General features: G+C 44.5%; 1 protein-coding gene across 1 annotated transcript in view; it reads left to right on the plus strand.

The window, feature by feature from the left end:
* LOC124721602 (protein trachealess-like) overlaps positions 1-27,672 on the plus strand; it is a 309,705-nt gene that overhangs the window by 153,694 nt on the left and 128,339 nt on the right. Inside the window, exons 3-4 of the mRNA XM_047246653.1 lie at positions 5,175-5,251; positions 19,828-19,917. Of these exons, the coding sequence (XP_047102609.1) occupies positions 5,175-5,251; positions 19,828-19,917 (167 nt within the window). The remainder of the gene's footprint in view (positions 1-5,174; positions 5,252-19,827; positions 19,918-27,672) is intronic.

Here is a 27,672-nt window from a genome sequence, read left to right on the forward strand (position 1 = left end):
GACTATTATGTGTATAATGTTATATTTGTGTTACAATCTACCAAGACATCATCACAAAAACATGAGTCACAACAGAATTTTCCATGTTTCATTCTTAGCACACGAGTTTATATTGTTAGTATTTGGGAAGAAAGTTCCTTCCTTGTACGGCACACCTCATCCACGACAGGCAGCTTCCGGGGAAGTCGATCTCCCCATACGAACCGTAAGGAAAAGAGGGATGCTGCAGCTATAGATCTTACGATTAAGGTGCCGCACACTTATTACCATGGATAAAATGTCAATCTGAAGTAAAATGTCATTGGTTGTTACCGTTTCCCATACGCTTCGATGCAAACATCCTGCTGGAGTTTTCATCAGGCATACAGTTTTAATCTAATGAGATGATTCATTCCAGCGCACTTTCCGCTGCAAAGTTACGAGTTTCATTTTCCTAAATGTCTGACTGTTGCACAACGATGTTTCTGAATAATCATTCTAACACAAAATAACGTAGAGAATGCTTCAGAATTAAATAAGCTACTGTACAACAAATTTTTTAGGTTTATAAACTTCTTCCATCCCACATTTTACTCAAAGCCTACAACAGCTACACGTGAAGAGCATAGATTTACATTTGCCTATGTTGAGTACCCGTTGAGATCCTGTGAACTACATTATCGAGATTCGGTAGGTATTTGCGAATTTTATTTTCAAATAGCATCCCCTCATTGAAATGTCTGAGAATTCAGATTATTTTTTCCTAGCAATTTAGTAACACATAACATGAACAGAAGAAGTTCTGTCGCATTGGGAGAGCTAGAAAATTCACTATACGGTTGCTTGCGGAACATAGATCTAGCTGTAGAGATCAACACTTAGATAAAATACAAATCAATCATCTCCAAATTTACGAGTAACATTCTTTCCTGCGAATTTTCCAAAATCGTTACAGACTTCGTTTTTTAGGTCTGAATACTGAGTTCTCCCTCGTAAAATATAGGTGTAACTCGAAACAGAAAACAAAATTCGTGAATTCAGCGTAAATGTTCTAAAAATGGTAGTTTCATTTTTTAATTACAATATCTACTATTTTAATACATGTTATTCGTGTTTTAGGTTTTGCAATATATGTGCCCATATGAAAAGCCACAGTCAGGACGAACTTTATTTGACGCTACTGTTCTATTCTATCGTAATAGTATCGCCAAGGGTCTGACGTACGGCCATATATAATCGCGGCCCTTACTGTGTAATCTCAGTTGTAACGACGCGCACCAGCAGGCTCTTGCGGTAGCAATTGCACTATATTTTAGGTCACCTAGTACATTTACGTATATATCTCCTTCATACATTATTATAAAATCCTTAGCTGATAGAGAACAATTAATGTTTTTATTTCTCTTTATTCTAGTTTTAAATCTGAAGATAACGTAATTCGGCCGAAACATGTCACAGCAGTTACATAAAAGTGATTTACACTGTTTTGTTCATGAATCTCTGAAAATGACTGGAACATTTTATCTGTCTGAATACGCAAGGTGGTGTTTGCCTATTTGGTTCTGAGGAAGACAGTTAATTTTGATGCGAAGTAGTGTAGCGCGCGAGCAGTTTATTGTAGCGGCAGTTGTGCCGTGTCGCATAAGTGGCAGGCGCGAGGCGCAGCTAATTGTGTACGGTGGCGCGACAGGCCCCCTGTCATATTTGACGTCAATAGTCCAGCAATGATATAGTTAGCTCCCCTCGGCCGCTACCACCCTTAAAGAGTGCCAATTACGTATCTCTCCCCCGCGGCTCGGGCGGCGGACCAAGGATCGTGTCTAATCTGGGACCTCGCACGACGCATCCAATATGACCGTGTCGGGGATTATTGCATCGTACGGAGACCGAGGTAAACCTATGGCACGTACCAGCTTAATATCTGGCAACTAGCCCCCCGAAATGAAGCCTGGGCTGTCCCGGGTCTCAATATGTGGCGGTATTTTGCGTCAAATCGTCCAGCGCGCAAACGACCGCCGGGGCTCGTGCTGACAAGGAAATATCACGCTTACCACTAAAGTCCATTTCGGCTCATAAGTGAATTCAAGATGATGGCCTGATACAGAGACAATATGGAACACAGTGGTGCCGTGCAAGATGGCTTTTTGTTCATCTGCAGTCTACTGATCTCTCTAATTAAATAACAGCGCACGCTCGAGGACGGTTGTACCTTCGGTGAGTGCATTAACTGCAGTTCTTTCATAATAAAACAGCTGAGTACCCTACGTTGCACGGGTATGTATTTAATCCACTACTCTCTTAGTCCATCTCCTCCTCTCCACTCTCTCTGTCCAGCTCCTCCACTCCCTTACTCTGTCCATCTCCTCCTACCCTTCTCTCCGTCCATCTGCTCCATGCCTCTCTCTGTCCGTCTCTCCTCCCCCTTCTGTCCATCTGCTCCTTCTTCCTCTGTCCATCTCCTCCTCTGCCACTCTATCTCCTCCTTCATCCGCTCTCTGTCCATCTCTTCCGCTCCCTTTCCTTGTCCATTTCCTCTTCCCTCTCTGGCTGTTCATTCCCTCGTCCGTCCTCTGGCCGTCTCCTCCCCTCTCCTCTCTCTGTACACCTCCTCCTCTTCCTTTTCTCTGTCCATTTCCTCCTCCTCCCCCTTTCTGTCCATCTGCCCCTCCCCGTCCCTGTGTCCTATCTCCTCCTTCTCTCGCTCTGACTGTCAATCTCCTCCTCTCCCATTCTCTCTCCATGTTATCACCCCAACGCTAATAGGATGCTGGTGGTTCTTACCCCACAGTGTTTCTTTCCAGATTTTAACTAATATGTGTACCAAATTTTGTTGAAATCATTTCAGGAATTTTGGCAAAGTTTTTATTTCACATCTACACACCAAAAAAAGTTTTGCATCACCTCGGTTCCGAGAGTTCCTGAAACTGTACAGAAAATTGGAATAGAGATCAACATAAACATCATTTCCACCCTTTTTATTGCTCTGAGAACCACACATTGTATGTAGTACCACCATACAGCGAGACCTTCAGAGGTGGTGGTCCAGATTGCTCTACACACCGGTATCTCTAATACCCAGTAGCACGTCCTCTTTCATTGATGAATACCTGTATTCGTCATGGCATACTATCCACTAGTTCATCAAGGCGCTGTTGGTCCAGATTGTCCCACTCCCCAACGGCAATTCGGCGTAGATCCCTCAGAGTGGTTGGTGGGTCACGTCGTCCATAAACAGCCCTTTCAATTTGTCTCAGGCATATTCGATAGGGTTCATGTCTCGAGAACATGCTGACCACTCTAATCGAGCGATGTCGCTATCCTGAAACAAGTAATTCACAAGATGTGCACGATGGGGGCGCGAATTGTCGTCCATGAAGACGAATGCCTCGCTAATATGCTGCCGACATGGTTGCACTGTCGGTCGGAGGATGGCATTCACGTATCGTACAGCCATTACGGCGCCTTCCACGACCACCAGCAGCGTACGTTGGCCCCACATAATTTATTTATTTATTTAACCGTATGGCTAGGTCCCCCGTCGGGTAGGCCGTTCGCCGGGTGCCGGTCTTTCAATTTGACGCCACTTCGGCGACCTTCAGTCGATGAGGATGATAGGATGATGATGATGACAGCACAACACCCAGTTCCTGGGCGGAGAAAATTCCCCGACCCAGCCGGTAATCGAACACGGACCCAGAGGACTGACAATCCGTCACGCTGACCATTCAGCTACCGGAGGCCCCACATAATGCCACACCAAAACAGCAGGGAACCTCCACCTTGCTGCACTCGCTGGACAGTGTGTCTAAGGCTTTCAGCCTGACGGGTTACCTCCAAACACGTCTCCGACGATTGTCTGGTTGAAAGCATATGCGACACTCATCGGTGAAGACAACGTGATGTCAATCCTGAGCGGTCCATTCGGCATGTTGTTGGGCCCATTCGCACCGCGCTGCATGGTGCCGTGGTTGCAAAAATGGTACTCGCCATGGACGTCGGGAGTGAAGTTGCGCATCATGCAGCCAGTTGCACACAGTTTTAGTGGTAACGCGAAGTTCTGTCGCTGCACGAAAGGCATGATTCAACATGGTGGCGTTGCTGTCGGGGTTCCTCTGAGCCATAATCCGTAGGTAGCGGTCATCCTCTGCAGTAGTAGCCCTTGGGTGACCTGAGCGAGGCATGTCATCGACAGTACCTGCCTCTCTGTATCGCCTCCACGTCTGTACAACATCGCTTTGGTTCACTCCGAGACGCCTGGGCACTTCCCTTGTTGAGAGTCCTTCCTGGCACAAAGTAACAATGTGGACGCGATCGAACCGCGATATTGACCGTCTAGGCATGGTTTAACTACAGTCAACTCGTGCCGTGTACCTCCTTCCTGGTGTAATGACTGGAATTGATCGGCTGGCTGCTCATGTAAGGTTGTTTACATCTTTGGGCGGTTTTAGTGATATCTCTGAACAGTCAAAGGAACTGTGTCTGTGATACAATATCCACAGTCAACGTCTGTCTTCAGGAATTCTGGGAACCGGGGTGATCCAAACTGTTTTTTTATGTGTGTATTTTACATGTTTCAAGCGTTTTTATACACATATTTCGTCTGTATCGGCAGCGTACTTCGTCTTGCAGTTTCATTTTCATGCAGCTCGATGATTAATGTCCTATAGTATGTGTCGTACAATGATATAAATTTGCTGGTACATTCAGTGGTGCATGTGAATACTGTCTGTAAAATGTGCCGCAAATGCAGCTATTAGTATAGAAGTAATACATTAAAACGTCATGCTTCATGCGGAACTTCTACTGTATGAACAACGAAAACGTAGGAAGCGATAAACCTCTTTTTCCTTTCATCATTTTGTGTGAGTTGACAGCGATAAAATGTTTCTGAAAGGTCTGACATTATGTAAAAAGTTTACTGCAAATCACTAAGTGATCTCATTATCAGATACTGGATGAATAAAGTGAGAGTAATCGCTCGTCGTGGCCTACACTGCTTTTTCACTCTCCTCACCACTCCTTTGATGGGTAGGTAGTTCTTTCCTCCACACCCATTTTTAGACTATGTACGGATTTTATTCATTTTCGCAAGTCTGAAATCATTTCTAAACCATACACATTTCCATCCAGATACAACAATGAAATTACATAGTTAGAAGCAAATGTTAATTATGCATACTGTTTTTTCCTTTCAGGCCCTGTCCGGCCGCGTTCTGTTGCTGGAATAGCGATGGAAATGTTCGAGCAGCACCAAGGAACCCATATTCTGCAAGTATGTATGCTAGATGTTACGAAATTTGTCCTAGTCAACAAAGGATAGTGTTTTTCTTTGTTGTTATTTAGTACGGACCACGGAATTTTCAGTCTGCCTTTTAACTTAACATTTTCCTCTAAGTGATGTGGAGATTCGCCATAAACGACTCGTCGTTCGGATTCCAGGTTAAACTTCAGGTCCCCTTTCCCCGTTTCAATAACTGTGATAGGTTAGAGGCACACAGCTCGCCAATGTGGCGTCCAATTCAGACACTTGTACTAGACCACTGAGCTACAATAAATTATTATTATTATTTTGTAAATTGTGTGTGAGAATGATTGAATGGCATCTCTCTTTTGATATTAGAGAAAAAGATCGCTTTCGAGTGTACCACAACAATACTTGTTTCTGCATGCCTACTGAACACTACCTCGACGACTATTAGAGACAGTCTCACCTGAAAAACATTTAATGGCCCCTTGAAAAGTAAATAGCGAGAGTTTCGGATTGAAAATTCAATGAATCTTTAAGCAGTTATCTTAAATCACTCGTCGGATGCATATTTTGGGAGTGTGTTTTTATGGATTATATGTAGATCGGTAGAATGTTTTAATCCCTAAAGTGTTTTTTTCCAGTCTAAAACTTAAAACACGCTGTTAATTAAGATCAATGAAACCACTGTAGTTAAGGTAATAACGATGGAAAACTAGTTGTGTGAAATACCACTTCGCTTATTGCTTGTGAAATAATAAAGTTACGTCATGCCGTTGACTCTTAAATTACTCTATAAAAAGGTAGTAATAAAAAGTACCAGATTTTTACAGCTTCATACCAGTTACTGCTCTATGCAGGAACTTAAATGTTACACACAGTTTTAGAAAATCCCCTCTAACGTTGGAGAGGTTCAGCCTCATAAATACGTTATGATAGTTCTAGGTTCCTTACAGCAACATGCAATACTTTTGCAGCTTTTAACTTATTATTATTAATCACTAGTACTAATTTTTCTTTTTAACACTCTTATTTATAATTTTATTCGTGTAACAAATACACTGCGCTACAGCAGATTACCTGGCTTAATTGCTTGCACCTATATTTTATTTTCAGTTTTGATTAAGTCACATAAAAATGTACCTAATACAGTCAAAATGACCGGGGACAAGTCGTGTTGCCGTCCCAGTAATACGGCACACAATTTTTCTGCATATCTGAAATGAATCTACGAAATAATTACCTACACTATGCATGGATATTCATAGACATTAGACATTTTATAGGATTGAAGAGACACTGTGCTATCTGCGGCTCTAACCACAGTACCATATATCAGTCCAAGATCGATATTTGATTTCAGGTCTTAGCGATAGCTCTCAGCCGCGCCGTAGAACCAGTAAATCAATAGATTTTCCTAAAATGTTTCCAAAGTCAGCAGAAGTTTCAAGGAATTTTAAATATTGTTGTGCGTTCTCTCTCTCTCTCGCTCTCTCTCTCTCTCTCTCCCTCTCTCTCTCTCTCTCTCTGTGTGTGTGTGTGTGTGTGTGTGTGTGTCTGTGTGTGTGTAATTCCTTCTGGAAAGCGAGTAGAAACGTTGTAAGTCGGTGAGCAGTTTTCACCAGGAATTTCAAGCTGGAAGACACATCGGACCCGTTCACTATTTACGCAAAAATTTACGTTCTATAAGGACATTCTATCGCACCATTTTCTGTCTAGATTTCCATTAAGAACGAACGGTTCCATGTATTTCGGTATATGCCAAGACATCTGGTGTCCGCATGCACGAATGCGTACTCGCAATAGTGTCTGTGTGCGTAGATGCGCGCCGTAAGTTGCATTAGGGATTTCTGCTGCGAGGAAGTGGCGGCCAGCTTCTTCCTCCTTTCTCACTTTTTCTCTGCTTCCGCCCAACCAATTTGTGAAAACGCTCCTCTTTTTTTCCCCCGCCGTCCTCCCTGCGTGTAAGCTGACATGCCCCCTCCGGTGTATAAAGAATGGTCCCGACTTCGTGACGGGAATACGCCGCCTCGCTGCCCGTGGCCGCCCCTGTATCCCAGTCGCCTCCGACGCGCCGCTAGCGACATCACTGCGTCTGCCCCACCACCGCCAAGTCTGCCATCATCATCATCATCATCATCATCAGCCAGCGTGGTGGGTAGCGTGGTAGCAGGCACGGAGGCGGGCGGCGATTGATTTGGCAGCCGTGCCTCGAGCGCAGACCGGCCCGGCCCGGGGGCCATTTGGAAGGACTGCATAGAGGCTCAACCGGCCATAGGGATCAACGTCTCTGGAACAGCTAGCGCATGACTAAAGAGCCTCTTGTGGATTTATACCACCTCCCCCTCGCTACAGAGTGATGAACACATCGGCATCGGAAGCACTTAAACACCGTATAAAACGCTCTTGCACTGGTAGTCATTAAACTTGTTACATCAAGAAGGATAGCAAATGACGTGTGCGTTTCCTGTGTATTAGAAAGAATACATGATTATTTTGTAGGTGCCGGCCGCTGTGGCCGAGCGGCTCTAGGCGCATCAATCCGGAACCGCGCTGCTGCTACGTTCGCAGGTTCGAATCCTGCCTCGGGCATGGATATGTGTGATGTCCTTAGGTTAGTTGGGTTTAAGTAGTTCTAAGTCTAGGGGACTGATGGCCATAGTGCTTACACCCATTTGAACCATTTGAAATTTGTAGGTGATTTGGGGATATACAGAGCGAGAAATTTCATAAACAGAGCTGCCATATCTGGCTCTAACCAGATTGGACATCGAACCGAATTGAGCTTTGATATCAGACAAGGGTATGTGATTCTACACTGTTTCAATTCTATGCTGAAGTTTGTCAATCGTAATGGCTGGTGATTGGTGGCGTACTAATCTCTCGTCAGATAATGAGCAGATGTATTCAGTCGCTGAGAGATGTGGAGAATGTGCTGGCCATGGCAGAGTCGAACAGGCTCTGTATTGAGGCAGGCCAGGATAGCACAATAAACAAAATGTCTTGTCTTATATTGTAAGATAATGTCAAGGAAACCTGGAAGATACGGCAGAGCCACAGGCCTTAACCAGTCCAAATTAATGGGTGTGGAACTGAAGTTCATAGTGTTGTGTACCCAACTGCATCCCATACCATCACGCCAAGTGCTGCGACCATATGATGATGATGATGATGATGATGATGATGATGAATGCAGTCCCACAACTTTCACTGTCCTCGGTGGCTCACTCATGGATCCTCCACGGCTGAGCGAACAGTGTATTCTCTCGGGTGCTTATCTCGTGGGGGAGTTGAAATCCTGTATGGCTTTCAGTTTCGTACTATTTTATTTATTTATTATTGCTTGCACTTTTGACTCCCGCCACTTGGACACCCATGTGGGTCGTATTTTCACTTAGCAACAGAAATTTGTGTACAATTATCGTTAATATTTACTTCAAGGTGTGTAATTTAAGCATTTTAATCATCAGTGAAATTGATCATAAAGGAAATAGAGGATTTAAAAAAAAAATAAATGAAAAGGAAAACCATATTCATTCTACCATTACTTGCTTTTACACCAGTGAGTCCCCGGTTGTCGGGGACAGTATGCCAAATCTCTAGAACCGAAGTTCCAGGGATCCCATGCCATACCCAAACATCTGCGAACCCACTGCGTCTAAGCCCTGAGACGTGAGCTAGCGTCGTCATCCGTAGTTCCAACGAAGTCAACCAATGGAAGGTAACAGATTCACCAGAACAATCTCCCGCAGCTTGCTCTTTCTGTGAGAACCACCTAAGTCACCTGTAAGGTCCCATTCATTCTGCTGTTTCTGCCGTAGCTGCCACGTTGTTAGTCATATGTTCACGGCTTCTAGTCGTCCTCTGTGTAGAAATTAGTGCACCGTCGGTGAATCCTCGGTGGTATTCATTCACTTACAAAATTCGCTTCAGTAGAGTATGACACTCCTGAACCCGACGTTTTCACACTCGCATGTCAGTTGTAGGATCCTGACTAGTGCCAGCAGCAGTATTACAGAACAGTAAACCACTGCCTCGACAGGCCGCATTCCTGTCGCTTTCGAATACCGAGACGTGCTAGTGGACGTTCTACTTTTAGCACGAAGCACAACGCATTCTTAAAAATAAGCAACATTTTAAAGGGATTTCTGAATAAGAAACTCGTTTTTATCATCTTTTCTTACATATATAATGTCGATTGTGCTACTCCGACTTACTTTGTCCCTTCACCCTCAAACACTATACAACTGTACGTATATTCGAGCCTGGTGCCAAACGTCTAGCCTGTTGCATGCCGCCTTCAAGGTGTTGACATTTAAACGGTCAGCAGTGTATCTGCATTCAGCTTCAGATGGGAAGTCGCTTAATTTTACAGTGGAACACATATTACGTGGGACGTGGTCCGAATCGGATGCGTTTTTTAACATGTGAATAGAAATCCCTGAAGATTCAGCCATTGAACTGCGTGTACGAAGAAACGATAAGACTTAACGGCAGTTTCTACATGAATATGTATCTTTAAAGAAAAGAGAAAAAGCGGTCTTGAACCACGATAATTGACGGTAAAAACAGGTCAGACCTCTTCATTCATTCTGTGCCACAAAAGAAATGGCGAAGAACCTTTTTGTGTAGGCCATATCTATACACGGAGGTGACAAAAGTCATGGGATACCTCCTAATATCGAGACGGACCTCCTTTTTCCCGGCATTGTGCAGCAGTTCGTTGTGGGGTGGACTCAACAAGTCGTTGGAAGTCCCCTTCGGTAACAGTAAGGCATGCTGCCTCTATAGCCGTCCGCAACTGCGACAGTGTTGCCGGTGTAGGATTTTTTGCAAGAACTGACTTCTCGATTATGTCCCATAAATTTTCGATGGAATTCATGTCGAGCGATCTAGGTGGGCAAACCATGTGCTCGAATTTTCCAGAATGTTCTTCAAACCAGTCGCAACAATCGCGTCCTGATGACATGGCACACTGTCATCCATAAAAATTCCAAATAGCCGAACATAACCATTTCCAGTCAATGATCGTTTCAGTTGGAACAGAGAACGCTGTCCATTCCATGTAAACACAGCCCCCACCATTATGGGGCCAGATTGCAGAATGCCTTGCTGACAACTTGGGTCTATGGCCTAGTGGGGTCTGCGCCACACTCGAACCCTGTCGTCAGCTCTTACTAGCTCAAATCAGGACTCTTCTGACCAGGCCACCGTTTTCCAGCCTAGGATCCAACCGATATGGTCACCAGCCCAGGAGAGGCGCTGCAAGCGATGTCGAGCTGTTAGCAAAAGCACTTGTGTTGGTCGTCTGCTGTTAGCCTATTAATGCCAGATTTCGCCCCACTGTATTAACGGATACGTTCGTCGTACGTCCCACAATGATTTCTGCTGTTATTTCATGTAGTGTTGCTCGTTTGTTAGCACTGACATTTCTGCGCAAACGCCGCTGCTCTCGGTAGATAAGTGAAGGCCGTCGGCCACTGCGGTGCCCGTGATCAGAGGTAATGGCTGAAATTTGGCGTTCTCGGTACATCTTGACACTGTAGATCTCGAGATACTGAATTCCCTAACGACATCCGAAATGTAATGCCCCACGCATCTGGCTCCAACTACCATTTCGGGTCCAAAGTGTGTTACTTCCCGCCGTGCGGCTATAATGACGTCGGAAACATCTTCGCATGAATCATCTAAGTATAAATGACAGCTCCGCCAATGCACTGTCCTTTTATACCTCGTGTACGCGATACTGCCGCCATCTGTGTGTGTGCACATCCCTATCCCATGACATTTGTCACAGCAGTGTATACTCCACAGCCTGCTTTACAGTGCTTGTAGGTATTCGTTTGGTAAAAATATTAACTGTTCCTCGACATACTACATTCGAAAATGGAGGAGGATTAGTGTTTAACGAAATTTCGACTACAAGGTCATTACAAATGGAGCACAAACTCAGATTGGGAAAGAATAGGAAGAGAAATTGGCCGTATCTTTCCAGTGGAACCGTCCCGTCATTTTCCCCAAGGAATTAAGTGAAACCATGGAAAACCTCAATTTGTCTTGATAAAGATATTTCCGGCGTCCTCCAGAAGGCGAGTCCAGTGTCTTAACTACTGCCACACGTCGCTCGGTTACTTCATTCAGGTGTAGAGAAAAGGGAAATGATTAACGCCTCCGCATGTACAATTAACTCTCTCCTCCTACTCATTCTGTGCGAGATGTACTTTATGGCAGTAGAACTGTTTCGCAGTCTACCTAGAATGTCCTTTCGTGAGATAACTGTCACCTTTTTTGGAAAAATTTGTATTTAAATTCACTTAAGCATCTCTGTTTCACATTCACATCAGCTATTCCAACTTGCTACAATTGTAGCAACATGACTGTGAGTTACTACGACGTTCACTATCTGATCAAAGGTATCCAGATACCTATTAATGGACATTAAATATGGGGTGAGGCCACCCTTCGCCTTTATGACGACTTGAACTCTGCTGCGGATAGTATCGGCGAGATGTCTGAATGTCTATGGAGAAATGGCAGCTCATTCTAACTCAAGAGCCGAAACCAGAGAAGATGGTGATGTTGGACCCTGGGCTCTGGAGCGAAGTCGACGTTCGAACTCAAGGTGGTCAGTGGGGCTCAGGTCGCGACTTTGGTCATGCAAGTCCATTTAGAACTGTAGTAAATTAAGCACCGTAGATCATTTGTTTTAACATTAAGTATGTTAAAATTAAAATATCACAAGTATGCTAGTTCCACCATCTTAGAATTCTTTAAATTTTCTGCTAGCGCAAGTAACCCTGTTCCGCCATCATGAGTGGTGACGTCAGAGGCGTGTGGGGGAGCCCAGTGAAAATTGTCCCTTAGGTAGACTACCAGGAACTGCCTGTCCGCGAACTGGTGAGACTCCTCTACTAACCTACACGTGTCAGAGATTCAGTTTCGCAGATTTCTACGGCTGCCAGTGTACTGCATTACCCCTAAAATAAAATATCTCACCAGAAATGTGTGGTTCACTCAACTACGAACTTTCCCGTGTGTCTAACAAAAAGGAAAACTTAATAGGAAAAACAGGTAGAAGTCTAACTGAATGACAACTGAAGCAACAGCCTTGAAATCAGCAGCCACCTCTGATGCTGAATATTTCGGAATGGAAGTGGTAGCGAGTGAGATGGCGTAGTGGTTAGGCCACTGGATCCGCATTCGAGAGGACGACGTTTCAAATCCGCATCTGGCCATTCATATTTAGGTCTTCCGTGATTTCCGCAAGTCGCTCCATGCAAAGACCAGAATTGTTCCTTCTAAAGGGCACGGACGATTTTCTTCCCCATACTCGAAAAATCCGAGTTGGTGCTCCGTTTTTATTGATCTCGATGCCGACGGGACTTTCAACCCTACTCTTCATTCCTTCTAGTCCACCTCCAGCAGTCATAAACAGCCCACCAAGATGCAAAGAGAAAGGGACGGAAAACGACTTCAACAGATAATGGACGTACTGAAGTGGAATTTAAGTGGTTTCAGAAATTGTGTGGATAAGCTAAAACTCTTAGCACATGCTAGATTTGCTGTATATGTCTTCAAGAAACACATTCAAGGATTGCGAGACTTCTGGGCTGCTGGGCTATCGCACACATCGTAAAGATTAGCTGAATGGTGAAAGGGCAGGGTGGAGTGGCAGCGTTCGTCACTGAGCACACTTTACACATCACGTGTCAACGTAACTACCACACTACAAGCAGCTGCTAACAAAGCACATTTTCTGTCGTTTCAGGTAACACTGTTACATTTCTCTCCGTCCATAGGAACTGCTCGACAGCCATTCACTGTCTCTAGAACGAAGTGGACGTTCTAACTCATGCCAATGGTGTTTGCTGGGTTGAAGTCGGGACTCTGGGCAGGGCAGTCCGTTTCGGAAATGGTACTGTCCACAAACCATTACCACACACATGATGCTTAATGACGGTCCATTGTCATTCTGATACAAATAATCATCGTCTCAGAACTTCTCCTCTAGTGCACGTAGTACACAATACTGTAAAATGAGTTCATATCCCACTGGATTTAGCGTTTTCTTAAGCGCGATAAGGGAACCACACCGCAGCCACGATCTGTAATGTTATCCAGGCATTCACCAAACCCAAACCTTTCCATTGGCTTTCCACAGGGTATAGCGTGATTCATCACTGCAAATGAGTCGTTCCCAGGCATCCACTGTCCACTGGCGTCACTCTTTACAACACCTCAAGCGTCGCTTAGTACTGACGACAGTAATGTGTTGCTTATGTCGATCCGTCATTGTACCCCGTTCTTTTTAACTCCCTAAGCACAATCAGCGTGCTTCCTGGACTTCTGGTAGCACTCTGGAACTCACGAGTGATTTCTCTGCTGATTCCATGCGTTTTTTACGAGCATCCTCCGCAGTACTCTCTAGTCGCTTTCCGTCAAGTGCATGAGGTGTGGCTGGTATTGGCAGGGCTGTGGTTGTTCCCACTTCACAATCACATCACCACCTGTCAGCTTGGCCAGCTCTAGAAGGGCTGCAATATCCCTTACGAAATTGTTCTTCAGGTGACATCCAGTAAGGCCACATTCGAAGTCAATGGGCTCTCCTGACCGATCAGTTCTGCAGTTATTGGCTTTCCACAGACAACACAACACTCCTCACCTCAGTTTATACTGACGGATCCGCCTCTCGTGACTTCTAGTGGTTAATTCCGTGTTACGTAGGAATGTCCGGATACTTTTGATCAGGTAGTGCATACCGTCAGGCCGATTAGTTAATGACATCAAATACTGCAACGGAAATGTGAAAACGGTTGTGTCAGAGTTCTGTACATGTCTATCTCTACCTTTACAGGAGCATTCAATTTTTCAACAACACTTTAACGAATCTAAATCCATTTTATTTCGCACCAGCTCTAGGTGCACAATAGTGTTTATTTTCTCGAAAGGCTTAGATCCTTAGGTCATTATCAAGTGGTCATTTACTTATGACAGCATGGCTCCTATTGTGATAAATAACGGGCTATTTGATGGTAGGGACCGAAGGCAGTCTTGAATGTGAGTGCTTTTAATGTAATTGAAGCCGCTGTTTCATTAAACTGATAATAACAGTTGCTGGAGCCCATATCAGAGATGAGGAGCATGCTGGACAAAGTAACAAATCTCAGTCTTTCACTCACCTTCCCTATTATTTATTTTGTGTGTTCGTTCCATTTTGTACCGCTTCGTAATGATGCCCTAGGCATGTGGCACATTCCATAACATGGACGGATCTCTGCCCATCCGTCTACTCGTATTGGGTATCTGCCATACTATATATTTAAAAATACGCCGGATGGTGTGGTGCGGTGATTATAACTCTGGTCATGTACTCGGGAAGAGCAGGATTTTCCGTGTTTTCCCTAAACCTCTTAAAGCAAATAAAGGGATGGTTCATTTGGCAAGGACAGTACCGCTTTTCTGCCGCTTCTTGCTCTGTTTGAACATGTGCTGCGTCTCTAATGTCTTAGATATCAACGGGAATTTAACCCCTAATATTTATAAATGTTTACGTTAGTGCGATTACTAGATGCGAGGCACAAACACCACTTTGCTGTATTGACCAAATATGGAGAAACCAAGTTGATGCACGATTTCCTTTTCATTTTTCTTTTGCTTCGATTACGGAGCAACCACTCACAGTGCTAGATGAGTTAATAAAATGTGACATTAACGTCCACATCGCCAGAACACAATCTTGACGCATCCAGCCTCGCTCCAGACAAGTGCATGACACGTCATATGTAGGGAGTAGACAAAAATATGTAAACACCACAAACCCATCACATTACTATGCCTAAGAGCTCCCAGTCTTCTCGGCATGGATAAATACAGGACCTGTACTGTTTTCGAAGGAATTTTTTACTGCTTTTTATTTTTTATGCTACTCTGCCTGCAAAATAGTGGCAAGTCAGCTAACGATGATGGAGTTGGATAGCGTTCATGCAACCTCCTTTTCAAAGTAGACCACAAAGGCTAAATATTATTCAGACCTGGTCACAGCATTGGCCAGGGAAGATGAGACAATTCATCCTCATGCTCACACCAACACAGTCCTGGGCGATGGAGCTGTGTGAACAGGGGCCAAATGGTCTTGTAACACAGCATCACCACTGGAAAATAAACATTGTGTCATGGGATGGACCTGACCAGACAAAATGGTCACACAGTCCTTGGCAGTAATGCGACCTCTTGAAACACCACGGAGCAATTACTTTTCAGCACTCCCCTAGTACAACAGCACAACCTGCAGGCTTGGCTAATATTTGCATTTGTGTTCAAACATACATTTCTCGCGGTGTTTCCTTATTTTTGTCCAACGCCTGCATTTACAGTGTTTTTGACAGTAATATCTTGATGAAGCTAACATGTAATCTTTCTCGTCCAAATGTGAATCTCATCTGCCTAGAAAACTAGCATCTGATGATACACTATCTTCAGTATAACCATAACATCAACTGCGTGGGACGTACAGAGTTACATGGACGGATAAAGAAAAATAACATGCAAAAAACATATCTCATGTCGACGATTGGATATGAAATGAAGCCATGACAATGATAAAACATACCGAAAAGTTAGAAACATAAAAGCTTTGTGTACTTCGCTATAAGGCAAATAAAACATTAAATAATCTGTCAATACATTACACGTTACGCAGCTTTTAATTCAATGTGCTGATATAAATAGTAAGGATATGCCCTTCCGTATGTTGTGTAATGTACAGATACAAGTTCATAGTATTTCTGTCCTATATGACCCAAGAACAGAAAGGTCATTTTTTGCGCCAGTGGAATGGCAAATAGTTCCTGAGGGACATTTTGCCAGTCATCAAGCACAGAAAACCAACTATGGAGCAGTTTTGCGTGCTATTGATCTTTCAGCATCTCCCTATCAAATCCTAAGCACTCTCGATAGCAAGCAAGCCATGGATGCTCTCAGGACACGGTACTCTCAGGTTGTAGAATTTCGTCAGACATCTGCACATCAGTGTGTAAGACTGTTGTAATCCAGATAAAGGAAAGAGCTGCCAGCCCGACAGGATCAAACGTCGTGGCACCTCACCATTATATCTCAACACTGATTCACATGACATGGTCATACATATATCCGCCAATACTGTTTCCTTTCCAGAACCATCAGTCAACATTATACTAGAATGATTCTCGTACAGATGTTGGTTTATTTCATGTCCCACTTTCTCATCGGACGTAAGCTCATCGATTGTTGGGCTTGGCCCAGAATCACGACTCTAAACAAGATTCCATTCGCAATGTTCCCATCTAAAAAGTTTCTTTACCCGATATCCACTGTGTTGTGTTGTTAATGAAATGTATACCAAAGGACTTTGTTCATAAAGGGCACCATTACAAGAACTACTGAGAACAGTTTGGGTCAATACTTAGATTCGGTGCAGGTATGTTGGATTCCGTCAGTTATACCAACGGATTGTTAACAAGGTGAAGGTGACCCTTGATATGCTTATCTTAGACTTAATTAATTTATTTCTGTAGTTTAAAACCAAGTGCTCGGAAGTGAAAAAGCACTTTGGGATATTCCGAATGGTATTTACTATGTCGTGCTATTTCAACTAAAGTCTCTTCATATCATATATTTCGGCAAACCACATGGTTGAAACGTTTCATTGTATTCCATCTTGTTCAAGTAAACAGTAATATCGAAAACCGACGACTCATGGAGGTCCTCCACTTTTGTCACTTGTCTAGCTGATGTGTTTGATTGATAAAAAAGTTCTTCGTTCTTTTTCCTCCTCCTGTAGTAATACTTTACTGTTCTATTCAACACACAACATGACATAATAGGATATCAGTATTAGTCCACTGAGTAAATTGCTGTGCTTATGCTCGAGTAATAGTATCCATATTTGCAGAGGAACATTTAAATTACTTTGATGTCTCTATATATAGATTGAGAAGGAAGAAAAACAAGAAAGTGAAAGATGAAGTGGAGGAGTAGCGTTGTGAGTCTACTCCCCGTATTCTTCGCGTACCCTTCTCAGACCTAGCGACAACAACGTACGGGATTTTCATGTACTACAGGAAATAGTTGCTAGAACGCAGTCCACAGTCGTTATACTTTCTCCAGTGGAGCCTTCACTGTTCAGGTGCAGTAATTTTTAAGAAAATGACTCACTTTAAGCCACAGCACGACAGATTCTAGTCCTATCCTTTTAAGATGCACCCAGTTTTTATATATATATATATATATATATATATATATATATATATATATATATTATGTCAACGAATATGGTGGAATCGTCCATCCCTAGTATTCAGATGACCTTCCTCTGAAGCGGTTCAGATAGCCATAGGCCGTAAGATTTAGAGCTTTGAAATATGGTTTATCAAGAATACTGGTCATTTCAGTATCTGCAAATTTTTGTAACCATTATGTACTCATTTTTATTCTAGATTGTAGTCCATTTATACAGGGGGATTTTTTCCACAGTGTACAAACTCTAAGGATTGATCGATGAGCGGATACGGAACATAAAAGGTGTAATGAACTTATTTCAGGGAATGCATGGTTTCCACGCTAGACACCATTTATTCAATCATACTTCGTTACATATACTGCGGACTAATACGCGCTGTACCATGTAGCCACAGTTACAGTATGCATGGTTTCTTCCTAGATGGTGAGACTGTTCCATGATACTGTTCCTCATACGTCACACCCTAGCGCCCTCTTCCGCAATAGTAATTGTAATGTTGTGTCCGATTCACTTCCCTTGCTGACCCACGTTGTAGTGGATGTGATACAGCGTTGTACACAGTGGTTCCATATTCGAATCGAGAGCTGGCCGACGTGGTGTTTACTTACGGAAAGGCAAACGGCAGCAGGCAGCAGGCAGCAAGGTTGTGTCAGGAGATCTATCGCCGCCGACAACAACCACAGCATTCTTGGTTTGCAAAAGCGTTTCGCCGTCTGTCTGAGATAGGATCGTTTCAAGAAGCAGGAAATCATGAAAGACGTACCCGACTTGCAGGAAAATGTGATTAACACTGTGGAAGGCGACCGCCGTGTCAGTACTAGGCAGTTGGCGCACCAGTATGGGATAAGCCAGACGGCCGTGTGGAACATTCTCCATGACAATTGTTGCTACCCTTATCACTTACAGCGTGTGCAGGGCTCACTAGCTGCAGACTTTCAACATCGGGAGCAATTTTGTCACTGGTTTCTTCACCAGGCAACCACAATCACGGGATTTGTGTCATCTATCCTATTTACAAATGAGGCCACCTTTACGAGGAGTGGTATCATCAACTTTCATAACAGTGGTATGTGCGATAGTACCCAGAACCCACATGGTATGGTGACAGTGAATCAGCAGAATCGGTACAGCCGGAATATGTGGGCCGGTACATTGGCGAACGTATTTTGGGACGAGTCTTCCTTCAACATCGCCTAACAAGGCGGAACTATCGACGTTTCTTGGGGGTGACTTTGTCTCCCCTGCTGGAAGAAGTGCCACTGATGATTCGAACGGTTACGTAGCTGCCACATGATGGTGCTCCAGCCCATTTCGTCGTTAACGTCCGGACGCACCTCAGTTGTGTCTTTCCTGGTCGATGGATCGGACGAGGAGGTCCAGTTGCATGGGCTGCTCGTTCACCGGATCTCAAACCGTGCGATTTCTGGTTATGGGGCATCTCAAAAGTATCATGTATGCAGAGTCCATTCCAGATGTGGAGACAATGGTGCAGTGTATTCATGCTGCCTTTGAGACTGTACGGATACAGCCTGGCCGATGTGAACATATGAGACAAAACTTGCTATGGCGCGCACACGCATGCGTTGAGGCACATGTAAACCATTTTCAACACATACTGTAACTGTGGCTGCATGGTACAGAACGTATTAGACCAGAGTCTCTCTAACGTGTAAACCATGCATTTCTGGATATAAGTTCATTACACCTTTTTTGTTGTGTACCCTCTCATCGATCAATCCGTATTCTATACGGTGAAAATAACTCGCTGCATTGAAAGTAAACAGTAAACCAGCTGAACTTGGCACGAAATATTACTATTAGCATTAAAAATGCTAAGTCTTCTGGAATTCTCGCGTGTAAATACACACTGCATGTATATAATATACAACTTTCTAATTTCGCAAGCATTCAAGAGGAAAAGTCTTAGACGAACGTCTTGTGGCTATCAAATCTGTCGCGTCTTGTAAATGCTCTCTCGTCGGTGATAACTTTTGATCAAAAGTGCTCTCTGCCTAAAATTTGTTTTTTACTGTTATCTTGGTATGGATCCCATCTCTTTTTCTTTACTTGCAATCGTAATTTAATTAGTCAGTTCTCAGAGAGATAAAAACGATTATTTCTGCTTTGTTTATAAAATACTTTCGGTCCCGCTCTTCCTCCCCTGTACGTGTCAATTCTGTCGATACTATAGTCCGTTCACTGCACATTTCTACAGTTGTCAATCTTGAGTTATCAATACTGTGTATCGATTTTTTCTTATCAGGTGGTGGTAATTTCGTAGGTATGAATTATGGGAAAATGTAAGATAATTTTGTGTTGTTTGCAGTCGCTGGACGGATTCGCCTTCGCCCTGGCTGCAGACGCGCGGTTTCTGTACATTTCGGAGACCGTCTCCATCTACCTGGGTCTCTCACAGGTCGGTATAACATCAATCACAGTTGCTGAGTTCATGTGCAACATATCTCGTAATTATTTATGAACCCTTTTTTTACAGGTTAACTAAAAATGTCACTTAAATTGCTGACAGTTGTTATATTAGAGTTTCCTTTCAGTCGTATTCACTGCATATTTATTACATTAAATGAATTTTCCCTCTATGCATCTAAGAGAAATACAAAATATAAAAATGGAAACCTTCCCTGATGTTCTGCAATTATTACATATTTAATCAGATATCGGATTTGGGGCTTCTTAGGTCATCGTCAGATGACAAATTATATTCTTTCATACTTTAATGCGGCATCAGAGGTGACGTGTCCTAACGCAAATGATCATATTCCTTATTAAAGTTCAGAAATGGTTCAAATGGCTCTAAGCACTATGGGACTCAACATCTGAGGTCATCAGTGCCCTAGACTTAGAACTACTTAAACCTAACTAACCTAAGGGCATCACACACATCCATGCCCGAGGGAGGATTCGAACCTGCGACCGTAGCAGCACCGCGATTCCGGACTGAAGCGCCTAGAACCGCTCGGGCACAACGGCAGGCCCTTATTAAAGTCATATGGGTGTTTGAGTAAAACATACTGTCTCTCAGGAAATAGCATACCACTGAATTCATTGGATTATGTCAGTGGACCAGTCGGCACAGATAAGTGACTGAGAGAGAAATACATCCGGTGTGTTCATCCAGGACTTTCTGTAATCTGATAATGACTCTGTGTGCGTCCCATATGTAATCTGAACTGTTCATTAAACAGGTGCATTGCTACAATATATAAAACTTGTAGCTACACGTACAGCATCAGAAGTCGATAGTTTTGACTCGAAGTGTGTCACCTCCTTTAGGTTTGAATGCAACATATATAATATTTCGGTGAAAGTATATGTCTCCAATTTCGAGTCCTGAAAGAGTAGATGTCCGAGATAATATTGCAGGGGAAAACCATGGTTCTCAAAGGTCTTTGGGCTAAAATAATGGGATTTGCTATGTGGTTTACTCGTGGTAAAAATCACAGTGCTGCAGTTTTGGGACGGCCGCGGTGGCCGAGCGCTTCTAGGCGCTTCAGTCCGGAACCACGCGACTGCTACGGCCACAGGTTCGAATCCTGCCTCGGGCATGGATGTGTGTGATATCCTTAGGTTAGTTAGGTTTAAGTAGTTCTAAGTTCTAGGGGACTGATGACCTCCGATGTTAAGTCCCATAGTGCTCAGAGCCATTTGAACCATTTTTTTGCAGTTTTGGTAGCTGAGTGAGGCTGATAAGATTAGTCAAGGGAAAACCTGTCGAACATATCTGAGCTCGGTATACTTGACAGAATTAAGTGTGAGAGGTTGTAAACGCCTTTCATTGGAAGTGTGTGTCTGAATCGTTCACTGAGAGTCCAAAGACGACTCTTGTATATACTTGACAGCTATTCGCACCCTAAATGTACAAACACAAACTCACGAAGCAGTTCTATTACAGTTAGCGGGATTGACCCTGTTCCGTTTAGTTATAGGGTCAAAACGCTGTCAAAGAATGGAAACTACCAGTTGCCGCAAGACTTGGCATACTATAGCATTTTGGTGAGTTTCCTTCGTCCACAGTCATTGACACACAGTCCACAAAACTTCGCTTCGGCCTGAGCTCATTATGATACAAGCAGACTCCTAGTTGTAATTCCGAACAGTGTTGTCGAACAGTGCAGCATTCTCGTAATTCTAGAAGCTGAAGAGAAAATCGTTCGGATCGACTAGACGTTGTTATCAATTTGTATTCTAGTGTCTGCATTCCAGCAGCCAAGTGCAACCGGATGCCTCAAAGGGCTGAACATCAATCGTAGACGCGGGGACTGTTACACGGACGTTGCACCGGCGGGTGACAGCGTCTACTTTGAAAACAGGTTTTGTGTCTCGCAGTAGACGACTCGAAGGGTGTTTCTACGGAACTATGTGTTAATTATGTTTCAGATCTTCTTATTTTGACGACTAATGGTACATATTTACGATATAAGCACAACATTAGCTGATTAACTTCTCATAGTCGAATTTCACAGTCGGGTACAATTTTTTGGAGGATATAATGTTCGGCACTGACAGTAGAAATTATTTGTTTGACTATTACAATTTGGATCTTTTGGCCATTATCAAGTGGCACTGGAAAATCTGAAAAATATGTAAAAAAGGAAGCCCAGAGTATATGTACAGAGTCGGAGAAACATGTCATCAGACAGCAATACACTACAAAAAATGGCGCAAATAACTCATCTTCTACATTTTGCTTCAACATATGTCAGGTACCAAAATCCTCTGCCGTGCGGTGTAGCCGTACGAACTGAGGCGCCTTGTCACGGTTCGCGTGCCTCCCCCTGTCGGAGGTTCGAGTCGTCCCTCGGGCTTGGGTGTGTGTGTGTGTGTGTGTGTGTGTGTGTGTGTGTGTGTGTGTGTGTTGTCTTTAGTGTAAGTTAGTTGAAGTTAGATTAAGTAGTGTGTAAGCTTAGGGACCGATGACCTCAGCAGTTTGGTCCCATAGGACTTACCATAAATTTCCAATTTTCCAAAATCCTCCGTCATGTGTTAATGTCACCGTTAGATCGAAGCCTGTTCACTGTAGGAATACAGTACGAGCGCGAAACGGTGAACAGAACTTCGCTCTCGTTTGATTATAGTTCGATTACTAAGTGAGTCCACAAGGTTGTGCATCTACGTTGCATCCAGGTTAAGCCACTCGCTGAGTATTTGATGGTTCAAATGGCTCTGAGCACTACGGGACTTAACATCTGAGGTCATCAGTCCCCTAGAACTTAAAACTACTTAAACCTAACTAACCTAAGGACATCACACACATCCATGCCCGAGGCAGGATTCGAACCTGCGACCGTAGCGGTCGCGCGGTTCCAGACTCAAGCGCCTAGAATCGCTCGGCCACACGGCTGGCAGGGGAATGATGACCTCAGACGTTAAGTTCCATAGTGCTTAGAGCCATTTGAGCCGTTTTTGAACTAAATTCCGAAATCCGATCTTCGCCGAGGATGTATAGCATATATTATTACCACCCACTTTCAAATCGCGCAATGATCACCATTTAAAATAAGGGAAATTAGAGCTCGTACAGAGGCTTTAAGAAAGTCGTTTTTCCCTCGCGCGATCCGCGAGTGGAAGAGGGAGGGGGGATATGACTTTGGCGCGAATTGTGCCCTCCGCCACACACTGCTTGGTGGCTAGCGGAGTATGTATGTAGACGTAGATGTAGGTGGCGACGTGTGTTACACCAGTGCTTGTAGACACGTTGAACATTCCGCCGCGAAACATCAACAAATCCAACAACTTCACACATTGGATGGCCAAGGGCACGACCGTACACGATTGCGTCTTTTTGCCCTCTCCCTCGTCCTTACGGTTACCCATGTTTACGCACAAAGTCCGCTTGAAACACAAATTGCCTTATGCTCACTTAGGCAGTGCGCACGCCGTTGCGAAATTGACTGGATCGCTGCGCCATCTGTAACGGCCTAAAGATTCACTTGTGCGTGAAGAACGCGGTGACTAATTTTTGTCCGGTGAGCTTGTACCTGAATAATCTTGTGGCTTCTCTCCCTCGTCAAGCCGAGACCATTACCAAAGCTAGTGACAGTGATATGTGGTATTAGCTTAATATCTCGAGCGGGTGACTAAATTTTTGTCCGGTGCGCTTTTTTGTCCAACGTGTGTACGTGTGCCAACATACTCAGCGTGTGTTATCTGCCAAGATGTTAATGTATAAAGCGAACAGGGGCGATCTTATTACACTCCCCTGAGACACCCCACGCCTCACACGCATCTATCGGACTTCCCGCGACAAGTAAAAGTTACCGAGAGAAATCGAAGTCTCGTGTGGTAGGCGCAGCGTCGGCAGCGGCGGCGGCGGTCGCAGACAGCGACGGCCAGCGGGGGTGGCGGCGAATCAGTGACATTGTCGGTGTGCCGGGCTGCCGCCTCCGCCTCCGCCACCACCGCCGCCGCCGCCGCCGCCGCCGCCGCCGCCTCCGCGCGCCGCTATGCTGGGCACGTCTGCCGGCGTGCTTGCCATGCCTGATGCCGCAATCAATAGAGCCGCCGCCAACATGGCCGACACCTGCCATCGCCGGCAGCGGCAGCGGCAGCGGCGGCTCCCGGCGGCGTCCAGGCCGCGCTGCACGCTGCAGGTGCACGGCGCGCCACACGTGACGCTTCCTGCCCACGCACTGCTGCGCCTCTGGCCGCGTTAACACGTCTGCAGCCCCCCGCCGCCGCTAGCGCTCTCTCACGCTTCCGCCTGCTCCGCCCGACAATCCGCGGGGGATGCTGGCCGCCACAATTCGCATTCAGCGGCCGCAGCCGCGTTATATAGCCCCGTCCCTATCAGGACGCCGAGGCGGAGGAGATGAAAGAGTGCAAACTTCCTGTCTGTCGTGTCGGCGCCTGTCGAGCTGTCTCGTATTGCAGACCACGACGTCTTTATATTAGTATTCACACACCCGAAGCCAGTGTTCAGTACACGGTGAACGGTCTTTCGTACTTCTCGCCATGTGTTGTCAGCTGTAAGGATGGAGCACAATAGCAAACACCAGTAAACCCCCCCCCCCTCACCCCGATTCTATAATGACTCAAACTCCCAGGTAAAACAGCTACAGACTTCTGATTACTTTAAAAAAGAGCTAATGTGTTACATACACCTGTCTGCAAAACTCAAGAACAAAAGTAAATACTGCATGATGTGACACTGCCAAGTAACACAGCTCAATGAAACTTCGACCGTACATAAGAGGAAGTGATACAGTTTAGTACAAGAGGTAACTGAGAAAAGTACGCAATGAGACGAACAGAAGTGATATTTTTATTGAAAGATAATAATTACGAGGGTAATCCCAAAAGAAAGGTCTCCTATTTTTTTTTATAAGTACATAGACCTGTTTATTTCTACAATGGTTTACATCAGTTTACAGCTTGAACATTTAGCTACTTTTCGACATAATCACTATTTCTGTCGATGCATTTTTGTAGACGCTGCTGCAGTTTTTGTATGCCCATTCATACTAGCTCGCCGCCGTGCTGTTCAGAAAGTTATGAACCTCTTCTTTCACCTCGTCGTCGGAGCTGAATCGCTTTCCGGCCAAACGTTCTTTTAACCTTTTGGATGGAGTGGATAGCAATGTGCGGCTGTTTGCTGGTGATGCTGTGATGTACGGGAAGGTGTCGTCGTTGAGTGACTGTAGGAGGATGACTTGGACAGGATTTGCGATTGGTGTAAACAATGGCAGCTAATTCTAAATATAGATAAATGTAAATTAATGCAGATGAATAGGAAAAAGAATCCTGTAATGTTTGAATACTCCATCAGTGCTGTAGCGCTTGACATTGTCACGTCGATCAAATATGTGGGCGTAACATTCCAGAGCGATATGAAGTGGGACAAGCATGTAATGGCAGTTGTGGGGAAGGCGGATAGTCGTCTTCGGTTCATTGGTAGAATTTTGGGAAGATGTGGTTCATCTGTGAATGAGACCGCTTATAAAACACTAATACGACCTATTCTTGAGTACTGCTCGAGCGTCTGGGATCCCTATCAGGTCGGATTGAGGGAGGACATAGAAGCAATTCAGAGGCGGGCTGCTAGATTTGTTACTGGTAGGTTTGATCATCACGCGAGTGTTACGGAAATGCTTCAGGAACTCGGGTGGGAGTCTCTGGAGGAAAGGAGGTGTTTTTTTCGTGAATCGCTACTGAGGAAATTTAGAGAACCAACATTTGAGGCTGACTGCAGTACAATTTTACTGACGCCAACTTATATTTCGCGGAAAGACCACAAAGATGAGATAAGAGAGATTAGGGCTCGTACAGAGGCATATAGGCAGTCATTTTTCCCTCGTTCTGTTTGGGAGTGGAACAGGGGAAGAAGATGCTAGTTGTGGTACGAGGTACCCTCCGCCACGCACCGTATGGTGGATTGCGGAGTATGTATGTAGATGTAGATGTAGAACCTAGGGAACAGGTGACAGTCACTGGGCGCCAAGTCAGGACTATAGGGTAGGTGGGTGGGTGATTATGTTCCACTGAAACTGTTGCAGGAGAGCAACGGTTCGCCGAGCGATGTGTGGGTGAGCGTAGTCATGGAGAATGTGTACGCCCTTGCTCAACGTTCCTCTTCTCCGGTTCTGAATTGCCCGTTTGAGTTTTCTCAGAGTCTCACACTACCTACCTGTCAGCGTTAATTGCGGTCCCAGAGATTCAGCTCCGAGGACGAGGTGAAAGAAGAGGTTCATAACTTTCTGAACAGCATGGCGGCGAGCTGGTATGACATGGGCATACAATAACTGCCACAGCGTCTACAAAAATGCATCTACAGAAATGGTGATTATGTCGAAAAATAGCTAAATGTTCAAGCTGTAAACTGATGTAAACCATTGTAGAAATAAACAGGTCTATGTACAGGGTGATCAAAAAGTCAGTATAAATTTGAAAACTGAATAAATCTCGAAATAATGTAGATAGAGAGGTACAAATTGACACACATGCTTGGAATGACGTGGGGTTTTATTAGAACCAAAAAAAAAATACAAACATTCAAATATTTCCGACAGATGGCGCTTCATCTGATCAGAATAGCAATAATTAGCAGAACAAAGTAAGACAAAGCAAAGATGGTGTTCTTTATAGGAAATGATCAATATGTCCACCATCATTCCTCAACAATAGCTGTAGTCGAGGAATAATGTTGTGAACAGCACTATAAAGCATGTCCGGAGTTATGGTGAGGCATTGGCGTCGGATGTTGTCTTTCAGCATCCCTAGAGATGTAAAATGGTTCAAATGGCTCTGAGCACTATGGGACTTAACAGCTATGGTCATCAGTCCCCTAGAACTTAGAACTACTTAAACCTAACTAACCTAAGGACATCACACAACACCCAGTCATCACGAGGCAGAGAAAATCCCTGACCCCGCCGGGAATCGAACCCGGGAACCCGGGCGTGGGAAGCGAGAACGCTACCGCACGACCACGAGCTGCGGACTTAGAGTTGTCGGTCGATTGCGATACACTTGCGTCTTCAGGTAATCCCAAAGCCAGTAATTGCACGGACTGAGGTCTGGGGACCTGGGAGGCCAAGCATGACGAAAGTGGTGGCTGAGCACACGATCATCGCCAAACGACGCGCGCAAGAGATCTTTCACGCGTCTAGCAATATGCGGTGTTTTTTTTTGTTCTAATAAAACCCCATATCATTTCAAGCATGTGTGTCAATTTTTACCCCTCTATCTACATTATTCCGTGGTTTATTGAGTTTTCAAATTTATACTGACTTTTTGATCACCCGGTACTTATAAAAAAAATAGGAGACCTCACTTTTGGGATTACCCTCGTACACTGAAATCATCTTGATTTTGATCGTCGCCTTGACGTTACAAAAGGTGGGACATGGTTCTTAATAGGATGTGTCATCATGGCGGACGGCAGCGCATGCTATGCAACGTGCTTCCACGCTGGGTGCAAGGTTGGTAAGGAATTGTGGTGGTAGAGCGTTCCATTTCTCCACTACCTCGGTTGGCAGTTACTGAGTGGTCGTTGCTGCATGTGAACGTGCCGCAGTACGTCTCCCCAAAACATCCCACTCGTGCTGGATGGGAACGGGCAGGCCAGCCCATTCACCGAATATCCTCTCGTTCCGAGAGCTCCTCCATTTGCAGGGTTCGATGTTGTCGCGCATTGTCATCCATAAAAAAAAGACAG

This window comes from Schistocerca piceifrons, chromosome X (assembly GCF_021461385.2).
Source record: "Schistocerca piceifrons isolate TAMUIC-IGC-003096 chromosome X, iqSchPice1.1, whole genome shotgun sequence".
Classification (NCBI taxonomy): domain Eukaryota; kingdom Metazoa; phylum Arthropoda; class Insecta; order Orthoptera; family Acrididae; genus Schistocerca; species Schistocerca piceifrons.